General features: G+C 41.1%; 2 protein-coding genes across 2 annotated transcripts in view; one reads left to right on the forward strand and one right to left on the reverse strand.

The window, feature by feature from the left end:
• The window catches only part of LOC309366170 (uncharacterized protein), a 61761-nt gene that overhangs the window by 13129 nt on the left and 32300 nt on the right, over positions 1 to 16332 (reverse strand). The gene's annotated exons all lie outside the window — the stretch shown is intronic.
• SEC63 (SEC63 homolog, protein translocation regulator) overlaps positions 67 to 16332 on the forward strand; it is a 29320-nt gene continuing 13054 nt past the window's right edge. Inside the window, exons 1-8 of the mRNA XM_081904630.1 lie at positions 67 to 328; positions 10229 to 10328; positions 11527 to 11641; positions 12400 to 12512; positions 13492 to 13553; positions 14850 to 14908; positions 15401 to 15451; positions 15659 to 15767. Coding sequence (XP_081760756.1) covers positions 205 to 328; positions 10229 to 10328; positions 11527 to 11641; positions 12400 to 12512; positions 13492 to 13553; positions 14850 to 14908; positions 15401 to 15451; positions 15659 to 15767 — 733 coding nt within the window. The 5' untranslated portion in view covers positions 67 to 204. The remainder of the gene's footprint in view (positions 329 to 10228; positions 10329 to 11526; positions 11642 to 12399; positions 12513 to 13491; positions 13554 to 14849; positions 14909 to 15400; positions 15452 to 15658; positions 15768 to 16332) is intronic.

Here is a 16332-nt window from a genome sequence, read left to right on the forward strand (position 1 = left end):
GTGGTGGGGGGCGGGGGGGCGAAGCGGGCGGACGCGCTCCAGAGGCCAGTGGGTGGGGCAAGCAGGCAGGCAGGCGGGCGGGCGGGCGCTGCTCCTGTTCTCGCGGGATCCCCGGAGCGGCCGCTGCTTCGCCTGGCGCTGGCTGGAGGCGAGCGGCGAGCGCCGGGAGAGGAGAGCCGAGGGGGGCGGGGCGTGTGAGCGGCCATGGCGGGGCAGCAGTTCCAGTACGATGACAGCGGCAACACCTTCTTCTACTTCCTCACCAGCTTCGTGGCCCTCATCGTCATCCCCGCCACCTACTACCTGTGGCCTCGGGACCAGCACTCGGGTGAGTAGCAGGCGAGGGCGAAGCCGCACGAGCTCCTCCGGCCGCGGTGGGCCTGGCGCCGCCGCGTGTGGGTGGCGAGCCCCGTCCCTCTCCTCTGGCGGGTCCCGGGAAGCCCGCCTCCCGCCCCGCAGCGTCCCCTCGAGGGGCTTCGCGCTCTCCCTCCCCGAGCTCCTTCAGCTGAGCTGCTGGGAAGACGCTGCCGGTCTCACGCCGCTGCCACACTCCTGAAAGGGCTGCCAGTCGAGGCTCTCTTTTCCTCCAGCTGTTTGGGTCGAGCCTCTGGAAGTGGGCAGAGGAATCCTAGATTATAAGAGTGGGGTATTTATTTATTTTAAAAAGGAACATATCAGTGTAGGTGTTTTTGGCTTGCAGGTTTTCATGTTGCAGGACCTGCAAATGCACATCAGGTGCGTTTGGGGTGTCACGTGTGAAAGGAAGCCAATATTAACGCGTGGAATGAAAGCCTAAGGCTTACGTAAACGTGGAGCAGGCAGCCCTCGTTGACTTCGCTGGATGCGCTCACTGACTATATACTCCAGATCAGAGTCCTATATTCAGTGCTTGATCTATCTGGGGAAGATATCACGGACTGCTCTGTTTAAGTGGGTTAGGAGCTTTCATGTTGAAAGGGAAGTCTTTTTTCTTCCTGATTGTGAGCATGAGAGAGATAAGGGCCAAGCAATCTTCATTACATGGCTTCTTTGCCTGTGCGCTGTGAAGCTGCCTTGGGAGGAAATTGTAGTAGCTTGTAGCGTGATAAAGATGTGAAGTAACGATCCCTATCATTTCAGTGAGTGCTTCAGAATAAATAGGTTTGTATCAAGCTCTGTTTCGGTGTAGCTTTTAGCCTAAAATGAATCTTCACTTGAGAACTTGGTAGTTAGTACACTGTACTCCACACCCCATTCGACTTTGTAGTTTTAATTTCCAGGCTCCTAGACGACTGCTTCTCAGTATTTAGAACATATGTCATTATGGACAAGGATGCAAACATTGTTGGAAAGTTTGAGAGGCTGTGGGTTTTTCTGAAGCTAGATAGGAGGGGAAACCTGCTCCTGACCTTTGCAGCAAATCAGCCAGCAAATAATAGTATCTCATAGATACTGATCATCCCTTGTTGCACCCCTTGTTACAGAGGTTGTGAAGTCATGGAGGTTTAAAAGACTAACCAGCCAAAAAACCAACTTTGTTACTTGGTTCTATTAATAAATAGGCAGAAATAAGTAGGGAATTATTTTGTAACATCTTACACTTCAGAAGCCTCTTTGCTCAGCTGAATTTTTTTGTTAAGGTGCTGCAACAAGTATTAGTTTATGTCAGTATCTAAAGTAGCTGTTTACAGATGTCAGCAATGGCTGATCCTAAAGCCAATAACACGTATTTTGATCTTCATGTCATTTGTGCACACATTTTGAAAGTTAATTAACCTGATATTCTAATAGAATATCTGTTAGGGCACAGAACACCTAAAATAATAAGTGTTTCCTTCAGGATACAAGTTGATAAAAGAACTGATAGCAGAACTGGACAGACAGTTTTCATTCAACCCAATGCATTATTGCAAAAGTCCCAAAATGAGGGAAGCTGTATTTGCAGCTGTCTTATGTGACATTCTTCCATACAATACACCATTGTACTATGTTAAGTAATACAATACACTCTAAGAAGGACACGTCCTAAGTTTTGAATCTGTCTTCCTGGATTTTATGGCTATTTTTTTCTTCATCCCTTAGCATCATCTGAAATCATTAGTCTAATGGGATCCTGAAGCTAGATTGAAGCTGTCTAGTTTCCTGATATGTGGCTGGTGATGCATATATCTAAAGCCGGATTCCTAGCCAACCTTTTCCTGAAAGGAAAGAGATACTGCCAAGGAATTCTGAATAATTTTCTGTTTCTGACTGGCTCTGAATTAGAACCTGCTTTAACATCCTCTTTTCATTTAGTTTCATAGTCCTTTACTGGGGAAAAGTAACCATTGTTGTCCCACATGCAACAGTGAATTGTGGTTTGTTGTGGCTGTACTGGGCAATAGTTCTCTCTCTTTTAAAGTAGGTCTGGAGGTTGAGGCAGAGTTCATTTTTGAAAAACAGAATGTTGCCCTGAGTGTTCACGCCAACTTTTTAATTCTGATACCTGAGTCTTCAGGGTAAACGGTATGTTTGAAAACTAGTGCAGGGCTTGAGTTGATGTTTGAGTTACCAGATTGTGCCATGAACTTTATTCTGAATTCCTAGTGGAGTACCATTTTTTCGCCCCATAGGATGCACCGGCCGATAGGACGCACCTAGTTTTTTTGGGTGGGAAATAAAGACAAAAAATTATTTCCTGACCCCAGCCCCCAGAACAGGTTGCTATTGGCGAGCCGCGCGACTTCACGGGGCTCTCCCATGGCTAGCGGAGCGCTGCGCAAAGCCCCAAGCTTGGGGCATGCTGAGCTTAGCGCGCCCCAAGCTTCTGGGTGCAGGCAAGCTCTCCGCTAGTCGTGGGAGAGCTGTGTCTCCCACGGCTAGCGGATAGCTTCCTGAAGCCTGGAGAGCGGGAGGGGTCGGTGCGCACCGACCCCCCTCGCTCTCCAGGCTTCAGCGAAAGGCTGCATTCGCCCCATAGGACGCACACACATTTCCCCTTCATTTTTGGAGGGGAAAAAGTGCGTCCTATAGGGCGAAAAATACGGTAATTATTGTGTTACAAACAAACTGACAGACTTTCAACTCATTGGCAAACAGGTAAGTTAAACCAAAAGCCTGCCTTCGGTAATCCATAATTCACAATAAAACATTTGCTTTATAAGATAGGACTTAATGTATGGCAGGCATAGGCAAACTCGGCCCTCCAGATGTTTTGAGACTACAGGTCCCATCATCCCTGACCACTGGTCCTGTTAGCTAGGGATGATGGGAGCTGTAGTCCCAAAACATCTGGAGGTCCTAGTTTGCCTATGCCTAGTCTATGGCCTTGGTCAGACATAACACCAAATTACATTACAGTCATGCCTCTTCTAGCAAACGCTTCATGTTGCATTTTTTGTGGGTTAAGAACGCAGCAGACACGGGTGTTTACTTCTGGGTTTCACCACATGCGCAGAAGCTTTCTGTGCAGTTTGCACATGCGCAGAAGTGCTCTCTTGCAGTTCACGCATGTGCAGAAGCACCACTCTGGTTGCAGACTTTTCAGGGTGTGAACGGCACCCCAGAATGGATGGTGTCTGCAACCAGAGGTACCACAGTACTTGGACTTGTGAGTTTCTCACTCTCCCCTTTTCTTGCATATCTGCAAGGAGAAGATTGGAAGTTTTGGTTCCACTTTCAATGAACCACTATTTAATTTTGTGTGTGAACCCTAAACTTTGGCTTATCTTAATGCTAGTTTATTTGAAACAAGCCAGCTTCATAAACCATGGTTTGAATTTGACATAAACCATGGTTAAGAATAATTACAGTGTGTCTGGTTCAGATGTAGCGCTATACTGTGGTTAAAAAGTAAAGTGAATGATTTTGGTCTTTTCCTTTGGGCCAAGCTCATGGACATGCAAGTAGTAGTGCATGAACCAGGGGCTTTTTCACATGACATATAAGCACAGCCTAGCGTTGCATCAAAAGCAGACCTCTGTCTAAAATCTTATTTAGCTACTTAAAATTCTGTATGTGGAAGCAGCTGTTGGAACAACGTTGCTGCTTGTAAATTAAAAGTGGCAATTGGAAGAAGAAATACACGTCGTTCTGCCAAACATGGTGTTCCAGAGTTAGGCACTTTCTGGGGACTTGGCATGCCATCTGGTATTGCTGCTTGTTTCCACCTCTGCCATGCCATGCTGGTGTCGGGGTTTTCTTTGCTTTGTCACACAATGCTTGTAAAGCCTGTGTGTGTGTGTGTGTGTGTGTGTGTGTGTGTGTTTGTGTGTGTTTGTGTGTTGTGGAAACACTTCACATTGCTCAGTGGTGTATACTGTGTAGCATAGCTGCAGCCAGCCTAATTTTCCAAATATTAGGAACAGACTACATTGCACATTTGGAGGTTGAAAGGGTCATTAAATAAGCCAGCATGTATAATTTATGCCGTTTTGAATAGTATATGCAAATAGGCTTTAGGGACAAAATTTTCAAAAATGTGATGGGGAAAGAGGTTATACAACCAATGGGGTAAAACTTCCTGGCGCCCTCTGGTTTTAGGAAAATGTTGCAATTTGTGCCGTTGCCGGAACTTGCTTTGCAGGTGGTGCACCTTGCGCTTCAGCCGTTGGCCACAAGCTGCGCAATCATGTGGCTGTCTAAAATGTTTCCTTTAGATTGTTTTCACCATTGCACAGAGGATGCACTTCTATCCATCATGTAATAAAGATAAAGAGCAGTGTTGCTGATGCTCTCTTTATTCTTGTTTTGTATATATGTGTGTCTATAGATCTGTTATCATTTCGTTTTTCTCAGATTGCAGTTCAGAATGATGAAATGTGACCATAGGTTGGTGGTGTGAATTGCATGACTGGCCCTTGGAAGACTATGAACAGCAAGAATCCTGGGCTGTATCACACTCTTGCAGCAGCAGGGTTGAACAGACTTGGAGAGTGCAAGTTACAGGAGGGAGGAAAGAGTGAGAAGTTCCAGTTTTAGGAGAGGAAATCTTACTGCACACCATTGTCTTAAGTTGTTTATGTTGGTGCTTTTCAGTGCAGTCTTCGCCGTCTTAACTCTGAAGTAAGTTCTATTGAATTCAATAGAGCTTACTCCCAGTTGGTGGGGTTAGGATCACAGCCTTTCTGCTTCTAATGTTGCAGATGCACAACATTGATGCATTTGATTAATGGTTGCAGACAGCTTCTAAATAGCTTCTCATCTATGAATTACCCCACCCCTGTGACAATCAAAGTTTAATTTTGGGGGACAGAGAGAAACACAAATTAAGGCAGATACATTGCTGGTAGGTAGGCAGGCAAACATTATGTATCAGTGTCTTTTGGTATACCTTTACTGCAATCCAATTTTGTAGAGTTATTTTAACTTCTAATGTGTATTAGACCTAGTCATATATCACAGGGTTTCAGTTTAATAGGGAACAATGTCTTAAGGTGTCCAAAAATGAGGTGCTGCATTTTTAACAATCTTTAAATGTTATAACTTTTGCACTATGATATGTGCGCACAGAAGAATGTGAAACAGTACTCCTTGTTTCTTTTTTTTTAATAGGTGTTGTCAAAATGGCTGTGGCGTTAAGCCTGTTGAATTCAGCACCCTTCAGGTGGTGGTTCACTTCAAATTCTTACATCGCTTCTAATGATGGAAAATTAACATGCAGTTCAACTTGCCATCCATCTATATCAGGAGCAGAATGTATAATTACTTATTTTGCTGTTTTGGTTTAAGTTCCATAGAATATTGCACTGCTTAGGGAATGATAATGGGGCCTTGTTGGGCTGAGTTTACAGTATTTCTAGAGAACCAAGCTATCTTGGCACTGAGCAGTAAATGTTCATTTGATAGCTCGGTGCCTGTTTGATTATTTAGATCTCAGAGTTTTAACATATTGTGTAGGACTATTCTAAAAATATTCATGTTATCATTTGAGTATAAATCATTACATCCACCGCAGTAAAAATCCTTACTGTGTAGAGTTGCTGGAAACCATTTGATCATGAAAAATAGTAAATTCTGATTAACCTTGACTTAAGGTAATTATGAACGTCAGTGTGTGTGTGTGTGTGTGTGTGTGTAAGTGTAAGAGGTGTATTGAGAAGCAGGTGTTCAGATGACAAAAGTACAAACAAGCTGACTTCTGGCTGCTCCTTAGTATGCAAACTTGCACATCTATATTCATGCTGGTGGGGGATGGCTGCAGACAATAAATCCTAATGTTTTATTTTATGTGTTTATATTGGGTGGTATCCAGTATTGTCCATTTGGTGGAATGAATGAATAGCAGAATGTCCCCTAACTCATCAAAGCATATTTAGAGGAACTAGTGGTGAGGGGGGTAAATACATTAAAAACATCATTATTACGCAAAGCAAAATCTTATCACATTCAAGTTTTATCCAAGGCCTTATCTCTCTGCCAGTCACCTTACTTAAGACTCATTGAACAGAGTGTGTCTCATTTCTGCATAAGCATGCATAGGATTATGTTGTAGGACAAGGTTGGTTGGTTTATGAGCAGTTATTTAGCTGATATGGTTTAGCGTTTTCTATGAAGCAAGACTGAATAGTTGCACCACAATATTTATGTAAATTACCATGGGTTAGTTTGTCTTCCTGCTTTTGCTAGGTGTATGTAGGTGCTTGTGGTATGACAGAACATTAGTTTAGTACTCTTAAACCAGTGATGGCCAAACTTGGCCCTTCAGCTGTTTTGGGACTACATTTCCCATTATCCCTGACCACTGGTCCTGTTAGCTAGGGATGATGGGAGTTGTAGTCCCAAAGCAGCTGGAAGGCCAAGTTTGGCCATCACTGTCTTAAACAATGGGGCTTTAGTATGGATCTGAGCTACTTTTTTAAAACGGCATTTGTTTACTTGGAAGTAACTCTAACTAATTTCAATGGGACTTGCTTCTCTGTATGCATATTTAAAATTGCATCCTTAAAAGTCCTGTAAACATGCAGCTTCATTTTTACACACTTCATGAGAAATCGCAAGCCCTGAGCTTTCTGCCAGTTAATTTGACCTTGTATTTGAAATAAAAGTGTAAATTGTGCCAGGTTTTTGTGTGTGTTTACTAAAATAAGAGCGCTCTTAAACATACTTGAACAGATCTACTGAGCATGTCACAAAAATACCTGTTCTTGGTCGGTATGGTGTGATTATGTTGGTACTTTCTTCAAGAACATGTACTTGATAATTGCAGGAAGCAGCTGCTACAGTTAGCAACGAATTCTAAGAGTGTACACATTTGACTTGTGAAAAATCTAGGATGATCTCACTGGATCTGCTTTCTGTTTCCTTAAACTGTAGCGTCTTCTATACTTGAACCAAATCATAGGTTCAAGCTACAATTTTGGTTCAGCTCGATGAGTGTTCCATGGAAGCTTACATACTTCCTATGAATTTGACTGATTTACTAGTTGTATATATGGATGGGGGAGAAACTGGGTTCAGTTTGCATTTAAATCCACCTAATCCATACATTCCAAAAGAAGACGCAAACCATAACCTAGCCATCCTTTGAAATTTGCACTTCTTTGAATTTTGCAATGCAGTTCTCCAGTCAAGGTAAAATATGCACAAAACTGTACTTATTGCTGAAAATAACATATATAAATTCATCATACTGGGGAACATTGCTTTCCAAAAATGTCTGTATTGGGCAGAATTGAGTACAAATGTATATATCAGTAGAAGTGCACACGAAAAATGCTGATGAATTTCCATGAGGCTTAAAAAAAATTAAAATGTGGAGAACTGAACTTGAGATTAGAAAAATGATGACCTGGGAGCAACCAAAATCGACAGATTCATCTATCCCTAGTTGCTCATCACATTTTTTTGTCTCGAATCTGAAAGCTGCTCACAGTGTTTGGAGAACATCAACTGTTCAATTAACATTTGAACCCATGCAGCATAAAAATGTAGAGCTTTTTGTTGGATTCCAGTGTTTCCCAAAGTTTTGGTCCATGCTTGTATGAAGGCATTTATGTCTTTGCAGATTACTTGAATAAATTATTTAGCACATTCCTTACAGAAAATAGATTTAAAATTCAAAGTTCTAATTTCAAGTATCATTAAGTGCTTTTTAAAAAAACTGTGCATATGCTTCTTGGTTTGTTTGTATTACTTACTACAATTTAGCCCACTGTGTAATGGAAGAGCGAAAACAAGCCACCATGTTCTTAACCAGTGACGCACAACAGTAATAAATGAGTTGGAAAGATAAACATTTTTTTTTTAGTTTCAAGAACCTATTTGCATCTTGAAACAGTGGCAAAGAATAGGATGTTATCGCTTTCAAAATAATTAAAGAGGAATGTGCAATTTAAGTAGAGAGACTGCACTTGTTCTACTCCCGAGAGTTACCAAGAACACACATGTATGATTGTGACCAAATGATTGGGAATGGTACCTCTTAACCTCCCTTAAAAGCAAAGCTAATATTTTGATTAATTCTATTTCCATGGCCAGGAGAGTGTGGGAAGTGTAGAAACTGGGATACCTTAGATCAGGAGTGGCCAACTCCCAAGAGAGAGTGATCTACTCACAGAATTAAAAACTGGCAGTGATTTACTCCCTTTTTGGGGGTTCGGGTCAAAGTTGTTAAGTTTTTTCAGGGAGGAGGTAAAAGGTTGAGCTTTTTTTAGGGGAGCCACATTTGTTCAGCTTCTTTGTGGGGAGCCAGTGATCTACTGCAGATGTCCAGTGATCTATTGGTAGATCACGATCTACCTGTTGGACCTGCCTGCCTTAGATAAAGAGAGAACTTGCTCCCTTACTCCTAAAGGAAAGCAGTGTGGCTGCAGGCAGAATGCCTATCAAATACATGTCTTAAATGTCAGGCTGCATAAAAGTCAAGACTATAGCAGACTTAACTTTACCTAAGTACCATTTATAACTACTTGCTGGATCAAAGAGATAGGGGGAATTATCAACATAATGATAGCAGCGCCATTAGTTAGAGCTAAAAGGGACCAGGCTAGAAGACTGCCCTTTACATGTAATGCCAAACCAGAATAAAAGGGGACGACTTAGGATGGAAAGAAACACTCCTTAGCTCAGTTATTTTACCTGTATTATTATCAAGATGGCATAAAAGTTCTTTGGTTCTAAGGCTCTTTGAAATCAGTCTATTTAAATGCTTGGATGTTGCACATGCATGTAGAATTGCAGTGCCAGAATTAATGTTGAAAGTTGGATCTACAACACTTCTATTGCAGAGGGTTGAAAAATATTTAAGCACAGTCCTTAACATCCATAGTTAAGATCTCACTTTAATAAGGATATTTATCTTGCATTATTCTGCATTTTACGAATATTTCTGCATTTTAGGATAAGAAACAAGTTACCTTGACTTTACAATGCTTTCTGTAAATTAATTCAGTTTGAGGTTTAAAAGCCAGTTTAAATTTTGCTAGTTCATGCATTTCTATTGTGATATCCAAGCAAAACCTCTTTAAAACATAACTGCAAAACAACTGAGTTGATTTACATAATGGAGGACATAGGTTTGCATAATATATAAGCATGAGCAACCTTTTCACCTCTGAGGTTCATACTGTATCTATAAAATATCTGGTTCATTATATCAAATTGCATATTTTGCTTTAATTTATATGTTTAATATCACTCAAGGAGATGACTTCAGGTTGTGCTTCTCCTTTTGATAAATAAATGGACAATTTATTTAGACTGTTGCAGTATGTAACCATATTGACACATTGTAGTTGTCAATTGTTTATTCTTTTGTGTGAACCTGTAATTGAAGATGATACTATGGCCCAGTTTATATGTAGCAGCAAGCAATGGCTATTGGTTTACTGTGAATGTAGAGATCACTCCTTCACTCCTCCATCAGCAAAAATGGGTGTTTATCTTAGTCTTATGTCCAAATGGGCAATTGCAGTCTGTTTTGCCCAACAGCAAACCCTTGTCTTCATGTAATGGCTTGTTTGAGGAAACCTTAACCCGCAGTTTGTAAGTAATGCTAAACCGAGGATCTTGGTTTGGTAATCCCCACTCATTCTAGAAGAAAGGTGAAGCAGGAGCTATTTGCACATTCATGGTAAACTGTTAATTAATATTTATATGGTGTGCAAATAAGTTCCTATGAAAGAGTTTTTCTAGTTGAATTAAAGAAAGAGTCTTTATAGTTGAATTATAATTTATTTATTTTTATTTTAAGGTTTGAGCAGATTCAAGAAATCCAAGTCACTACTTGTTTTGCTGCTACCAAATTTTAAACCACCTTTTCCCTTCACAGAGCAAATTCGCTTAAAGAATTTAAGAAAAGTGTATGGAAGATGCCTGTGGTATCGATTACGGTTGTTAAAACCCCAGCAGAATATAATTCCCACCATAAAGTAAGTATCGTTTATTATCTAGAATTTCTGTTCTGTTACTGTAGTTAATTCAGTGTTACTTTTCAGTTGAAAATGTAATGCTGCTTTCTGTAGTATGATGCCGGACGATCATTCGTATTACATCTGTAGGTCTTAGTAGACTTGTGGGTGGACTGGCGGGATCATAACTATAGAGAAGCTATAAAGAAGATCAAAGGTTGAACAACACATCATGGAAGGATTCCACTGGGAATCCAAAGTGAATGGTTTGGATCTGCAACTTTACTAAGGAATTATGCTCCTGATTTTAAACTGTGTTCTGGGGTTCTTAAGAAGTTTATTGGGGGTTCTTCAATGTAAACATAAGTAGCAGGCAAACTTCACTGAAGGATGAGTTACCCATCACTATTGATATTATCTTTAGAAGTCTAGACACAGGGAGGTGTTGGGTGTATTTTAGGTGAAATTAATTATGTGAAATTATGGAGGCCTGATACTGACATGGATTTGGAATGTGATGCAGAACAATCCTACACTCTTTTGTGTTTCATGGGGTTCCGTGGACACCATAGATTTCTTGGCAGATGAGTGTGTGTGGAGAGGGTTCCCTTAAGAAGTATGAATTAACTGGTTTGAATGAATTTACTTCACTGTTCTATTAAGGCAGGTGTGCGGAGCCTTTGACCTCCAGATGTTGCTGAACTACAACTCTTATCCTTGACTATTGGCTCTGCTTGCTGGGGCTGGTGGGAGTTGTAGTTCAGCAACATCTGGAGTGCTAAAGGTTCCCCACACCTATATGAAGGCGTGTATTGAGAAATCCACATTGGTTTCGCCTTCTTGGCAAGGCAGCTTATATAGATGCTTCCACTTGGTCATCTGCTTCAGTGCACCACACACAAAACCCTTCCATGCTTGTGTTCCCTTTTTATAGAGTGCTACAGAGAGGAATCACATGCCCCATGATGGGCATTCCTCCACAATGAAAGGAATAGGAGTTAATAATTTAGAACTGAAGAGAGATGCGTAAAATTCTGGGGAATGCTTATTCAGTTTGCATTGGTGATATTATTCTGTTCCCATTAATTATGAGAGGGAATAGCTCTGCGTTTGTGGCCATTGGGATTTTTGTCTGTGATACTGTCTTTTCCCAACATATTCATACAAACTGGTGGCATACATGTCTGAAATTCTTACTTTAATCTTTCAACTTCAACAGGAAAATAGTTCTGCTTGCTGGATGGGCACTGTTTTTGTTTCTTGCTTACAAAGTTTCCAAAACAGACAGAGAATATCAAGAATACAATCCATATGAAGTATTAAATTTAGACCCAGTAAGTAATATCCTTTACTATTTAATTTAGTTTTAATTCAGTTCGAGATAAATGTACATGTACAGAATAGAATAATGGGAAGGTTAAAGTAGATTTGAACATGCTCAACTGTCTAAATATAATACCATATACACCTTAGTTATTTTTTCTGATTAAGCAGTTTATAAAATTTTATAAATAAAAAATATGGGGCACATATTTACGCATATATTCTTTCAAACAAGATTCACTATTCAAAGTGCTCAGTAAGTTATACTTATCAATAAGCAATAAAATGAAGATGGTAATGGTAGCAATGGCAGAAATTTGATAGGGGCATATCCTTCAGTCCTTTCCAGTCTGGGTTGGCAGTTTTGGCCTGACATGACTTTGGTGGGCAATCCATGCTTGGGCCTGGACAGGGAGGTTGTATCCCCACTGATTCTTATGGGCTTCTCAGAATTCTTTGGTTCCACTGAACCTATTGGGACGAATTGAACATGATACTAAGGTGATCATATCCTCAGGTCAAGTATTTGGGTTGGGGGAAACCCCTTTTCCTCCCACACTGCATACCGATCTGGGGTGGTCAGTTTGGTTCTAACTGAATAAGAGTTCTTTCAGCATATAGCTGTGGACATGAACCCTTTATGATACATCTTTGCCTTCACTTTGATTGTCTATTGAGTGGTGCTGAGAAATTAGAGCAGGTGTCTTAAGCGGTAGAAGTTCTCATTAATAGGTTTGATATAACTAACTTGAAACTTTTACCTTAATAGGGAGCAACTGTGTCAGAAATTAAAAAGCAGTACCGTTTGCTATCATTGAAATACCATCCAGATAAAGGAGGCGATGAAGTTATGTTTATGAGGATTGCAAAGGCATATGCAGCGTAAGTTTCTTAATAAGTTCTGCATATAGGATGGGGGGGACGCGGGTGGTGCTGTGGGTAAAACCTCAGCGCCTAGGACTTGCCGATCGTATGGTCGGCGGTTCGAATCCCCGCGGCGGGGTGAGCTCCTGTCGTTCGGTCCCAGCTCCTGCCCGCCTAGCAGTTCGAAAGCACCCTTAAGTGCAAGTAGATAAATAGGTACCGCTTTATAGCGGGAAGGTAAACGGCGTTTCCGTGTGCTGCGCTGGTGCTGGCTTGCCAGAGCAGCTTCGTCACGCTGGCCACGTGACCCGGAGGTGTCTGTGGACAGCGCTGGCTCCCGGCCTCTAGAGTGAGATGAGTGCACAACCCTAGAGTCTGTCAAGACTGGCCCGTACGGGCAGGGGTACCTTTACCTTTACCTTTATATAGGATGGGAGGTTGATAATGCAGGCTAATACTTGTTGATACTTAACATCATGGTCTAAATCTGAGTCACTTCATCATGCGACGTCAGCAATTGCTGCAGTAACAGCCTAATATTGCTTGTACTGATTCTTGTCTTGCCCTAGCTAATTAGTATATCTCCTCCTAAATGAGTAAGTTGAAGTTGCAAAAAACCCAGCTTGTAAAGTAGATTAATATCATCTTCTAGCACTCAGGTCTATTGGTTTAGGAAATCTCATCTGATAGCTTTATTGTACTGATGCTTTGCTCATTTTGCCCCACCTTTACGCTCTAGCACTGCAGTGTCTGCTAAAATACTTTGTAAAACTCCAGAGACATGGTGCAAATTTGCATGATTTCCATAAAGTTGGTGGTAAATTTGGAACTCTGTGTAGCCCTTTGCTGATAAACCTCCCTTTTGTTTGTTTGGAATGAACATCTGGGTGCTCAAATAAGTTGTAGTCACTGAACAGCAGAGGTCACTGTTCCCTTAAGGAACAGTCAAGGAAGTATTGAGGGGTTTTCTAACATGCTTTCTGCCTTCATTTGCTAGTTTAACTGATGAAGAATCTCGAAAGAATTGGGAAGAATTTGGCAATCCTGATGGGCCACAAGGTAGACCTATAACTCCTCCTCCTCCTGTCTCCGTTCTGATTGGGTTGCCCAAGCCACATATCTATATCTATATATCTACATCTACATCTATCTATATATCTGAGTTTATTTAGTACTCCAACTTTTGTCCTTTCTGGTGGGGGTTGTAGTTTTTTTCATTTTGTTCACTGTTACACATCTTTGCACCAACTGCACTTTCCCATACACCCAAATCTAGCATTTTTTACTGAGCCCCCCCACCCCAACTTAATTATCCAAATAACCAGCCTGGAAAATTTCTACATGTTTTGCTTTGTGAATTGATTTTGATGGGTAAGAACCTCAAATGCAGTGTTGTCCAGCACTTAATTATATTAAAATACATGTAAATGAGTAACACTGACTTAAATGATTGCTTTTGTGCAGGCAGAGATTGCAGCCATAATATGCAGTGCTTTGTATGTGCAGTTTCCTTATTACTCGCGTACAGTCACACATGGGGTTCTCTGCCTGCAAAGAACCAACTCGCTGTGAAGCTGTAGCCAGGGAGCTGGCAGTTGTATGGTGAGTTCCAATTGCCATGGCATCAGCAGCACTGGGAGCTTGCTCTGTAGGCATAGCTCTTCAGTAAGCTCTTCAGCTGGTCTGAAACCAGATTGAAATGGTTCTGACTATCATTTAGATGAGCTTGCATGGCAGCCACCTGATCACACTTTGGCCAAGAAGGCGATATTTGCAACTAGCCAATAGTTGTTACAATTTTCCACGTCTAAGGAAAAGTTCTTTTAGGAGCAATCTCACAACCTCCTGTTTCAAGGCAGCTGGGACTTGATTAGTTTCATAAAGGATCATTCACCACTTCCTGGACCCAGCTGGGATTCTTTCCCTATACATAATTCTTTTTCAAGTGGTTATCTGTGCTTTTTTTTTTTTTTAACACAAATCTGCTCACCCTTCCTCCTCCAAGTACCTTTTGTTTCTTGGTGGATGTGAGGGAGTTGAATGGAAAGGGCTAACCTAATCTCTCAAGCCATGCATCAGTAGCAAAGGATTCCCATGAGGGTTAAGAACCTGAGCATCAGCTCCCTGACTAGAACTCTAGAATATCCCAATAGTTTGTTCTGCACAAATGTGAAACTCTATATGTGACTGCACAGACGGTCGTTTCAAGAACTTTAGTTCCTGTTTTCCCAACATACAGGAAGTACTGGGATATTTTTTTTAAAAATCCACAATATATACAGCTTACACAAATGCATGAATTCATTTGAGTTTACTGTCTTACTATTTCATAACCTGTATTCTTCTTCTTTGCAGCTACAAGCTTTGGGATTGCGTTGCCAGCTTGGATTGTGGATCAGAAGAATTCTATTTTGGTATGGTAACATTCTGTTCTCTGCAGTTTAACTGTTCAAGCTGAAAACCACAGTGCAAATTACTTATGCATATTCACGGGTTCTGTAGTAGTTTTCAGAAAGGTGACAATCCATGCATGCAGGATATTTATAAGCCTTGGCTTTTCTGTAACCAGCTGTGAGGAAGTGCTTATGCACTTGCCCATTCAGAGTTGTGGACTAGTTTTGTAAAAAGTTAAAATGCATCTAAAATGCTTCAGCCCTGGAATGCTGCACCCCTTGGAGTATTTAAAATGGTCTAGCAAGAAAAACTTAAGGTGGGCTTTCAGTACAAATCTTAAAATATCCTACTTGATTGCTTGTAAGTTTCTGAAATTTTTACTTTAAGTGCTCAGTTGTTTAGTCCTTCAAACACCTTAACATATGGCTGTAATGGTGAAGACTGATTGCTCTATCTGTAATTACTTATGGCTTGGTCAGACTGTCTGATTTTCTCCCATTATATTCTTCTAGGTCCTGCTTGTTTATGGATTGGCATTTATGGTTATTCTTCCAGTGGTTGTGGTAAGTATTTAGGAAAGGGAAAAGGTGCATTTTGGTAAAAGCTGGGGCTGCAGGCTCACTGGGCTTACAACCATATTCCACCTGCTCATTTATTGGCCCTGCAAGCACACTTTTACAATGCAGAGTGTCAGAACTGGAGGCTATATTATTTTGACATATTTCAATGAAATTAATAGCTGTCACTTTTTCCTGTCTTGAATGTTTTAGGGTTCCTGGTGGTATCGATCAATACGCTACAGTGGAGACCAGATTCTCATCCGCACCACCCAGATTTATACCTATTTTGTTTATAAAACAAGAAACATGGATATGAAAAGTAAGTTTCAGAGCACCAGTTAAAAGGATGAATTGTTGAATTTTGCACTCATTTGACTGTTCTTCAGCATTTAAAAATGTAACTCTCTGTGTGGAATGCCTAAGCATTCAATGGATCAATGTTTCAGTATGCTTAGGGGTTTTCTTTAGAATGTTGCCCAATTCCTTCAGGGAGACGTGGGAACTTAGGATGGTAAGTGTCTGTTGGTGCTGCCACTTTAGACTTCAGGTGGAGATTTGCATGACTTGAATGCTCTTCCTCCTATAACCCTCTCTTGCCACATACAAAGAATTAACACATCTGAGTGAAAGCCAGGCTAAAACTGTTTTCAGTGAAATACAGTTTTTAATGCAGGTTTTTTTTTAGCAGTCATGTGAGCTTCTCCTTGCAGTGGTATAGTTCAGATATATGCTTGCCTACCTCAGTGAGAACTAGGCCCATTGTGGTGGCTGAGAAAACAGCTCCCTCCAGCTTTTATTGTATCCTGATTTCCTTGTCTGGAAGCAGACATGCGGGCAGTGGGAAGGCATGCTAACACTTTTTTTTTTGGAGCTGGGCAACTGTA

Source organism: Podarcis melisellensis (genome assembly GCF_964234715.1).
Source record: "Podarcis melisellensis genome assembly, chromosome: 3".
Lineage (NCBI taxonomy): Eukaryota > Metazoa > Chordata > Lepidosauria > Squamata > Lacertidae > Podarcis > Podarcis melisellensis.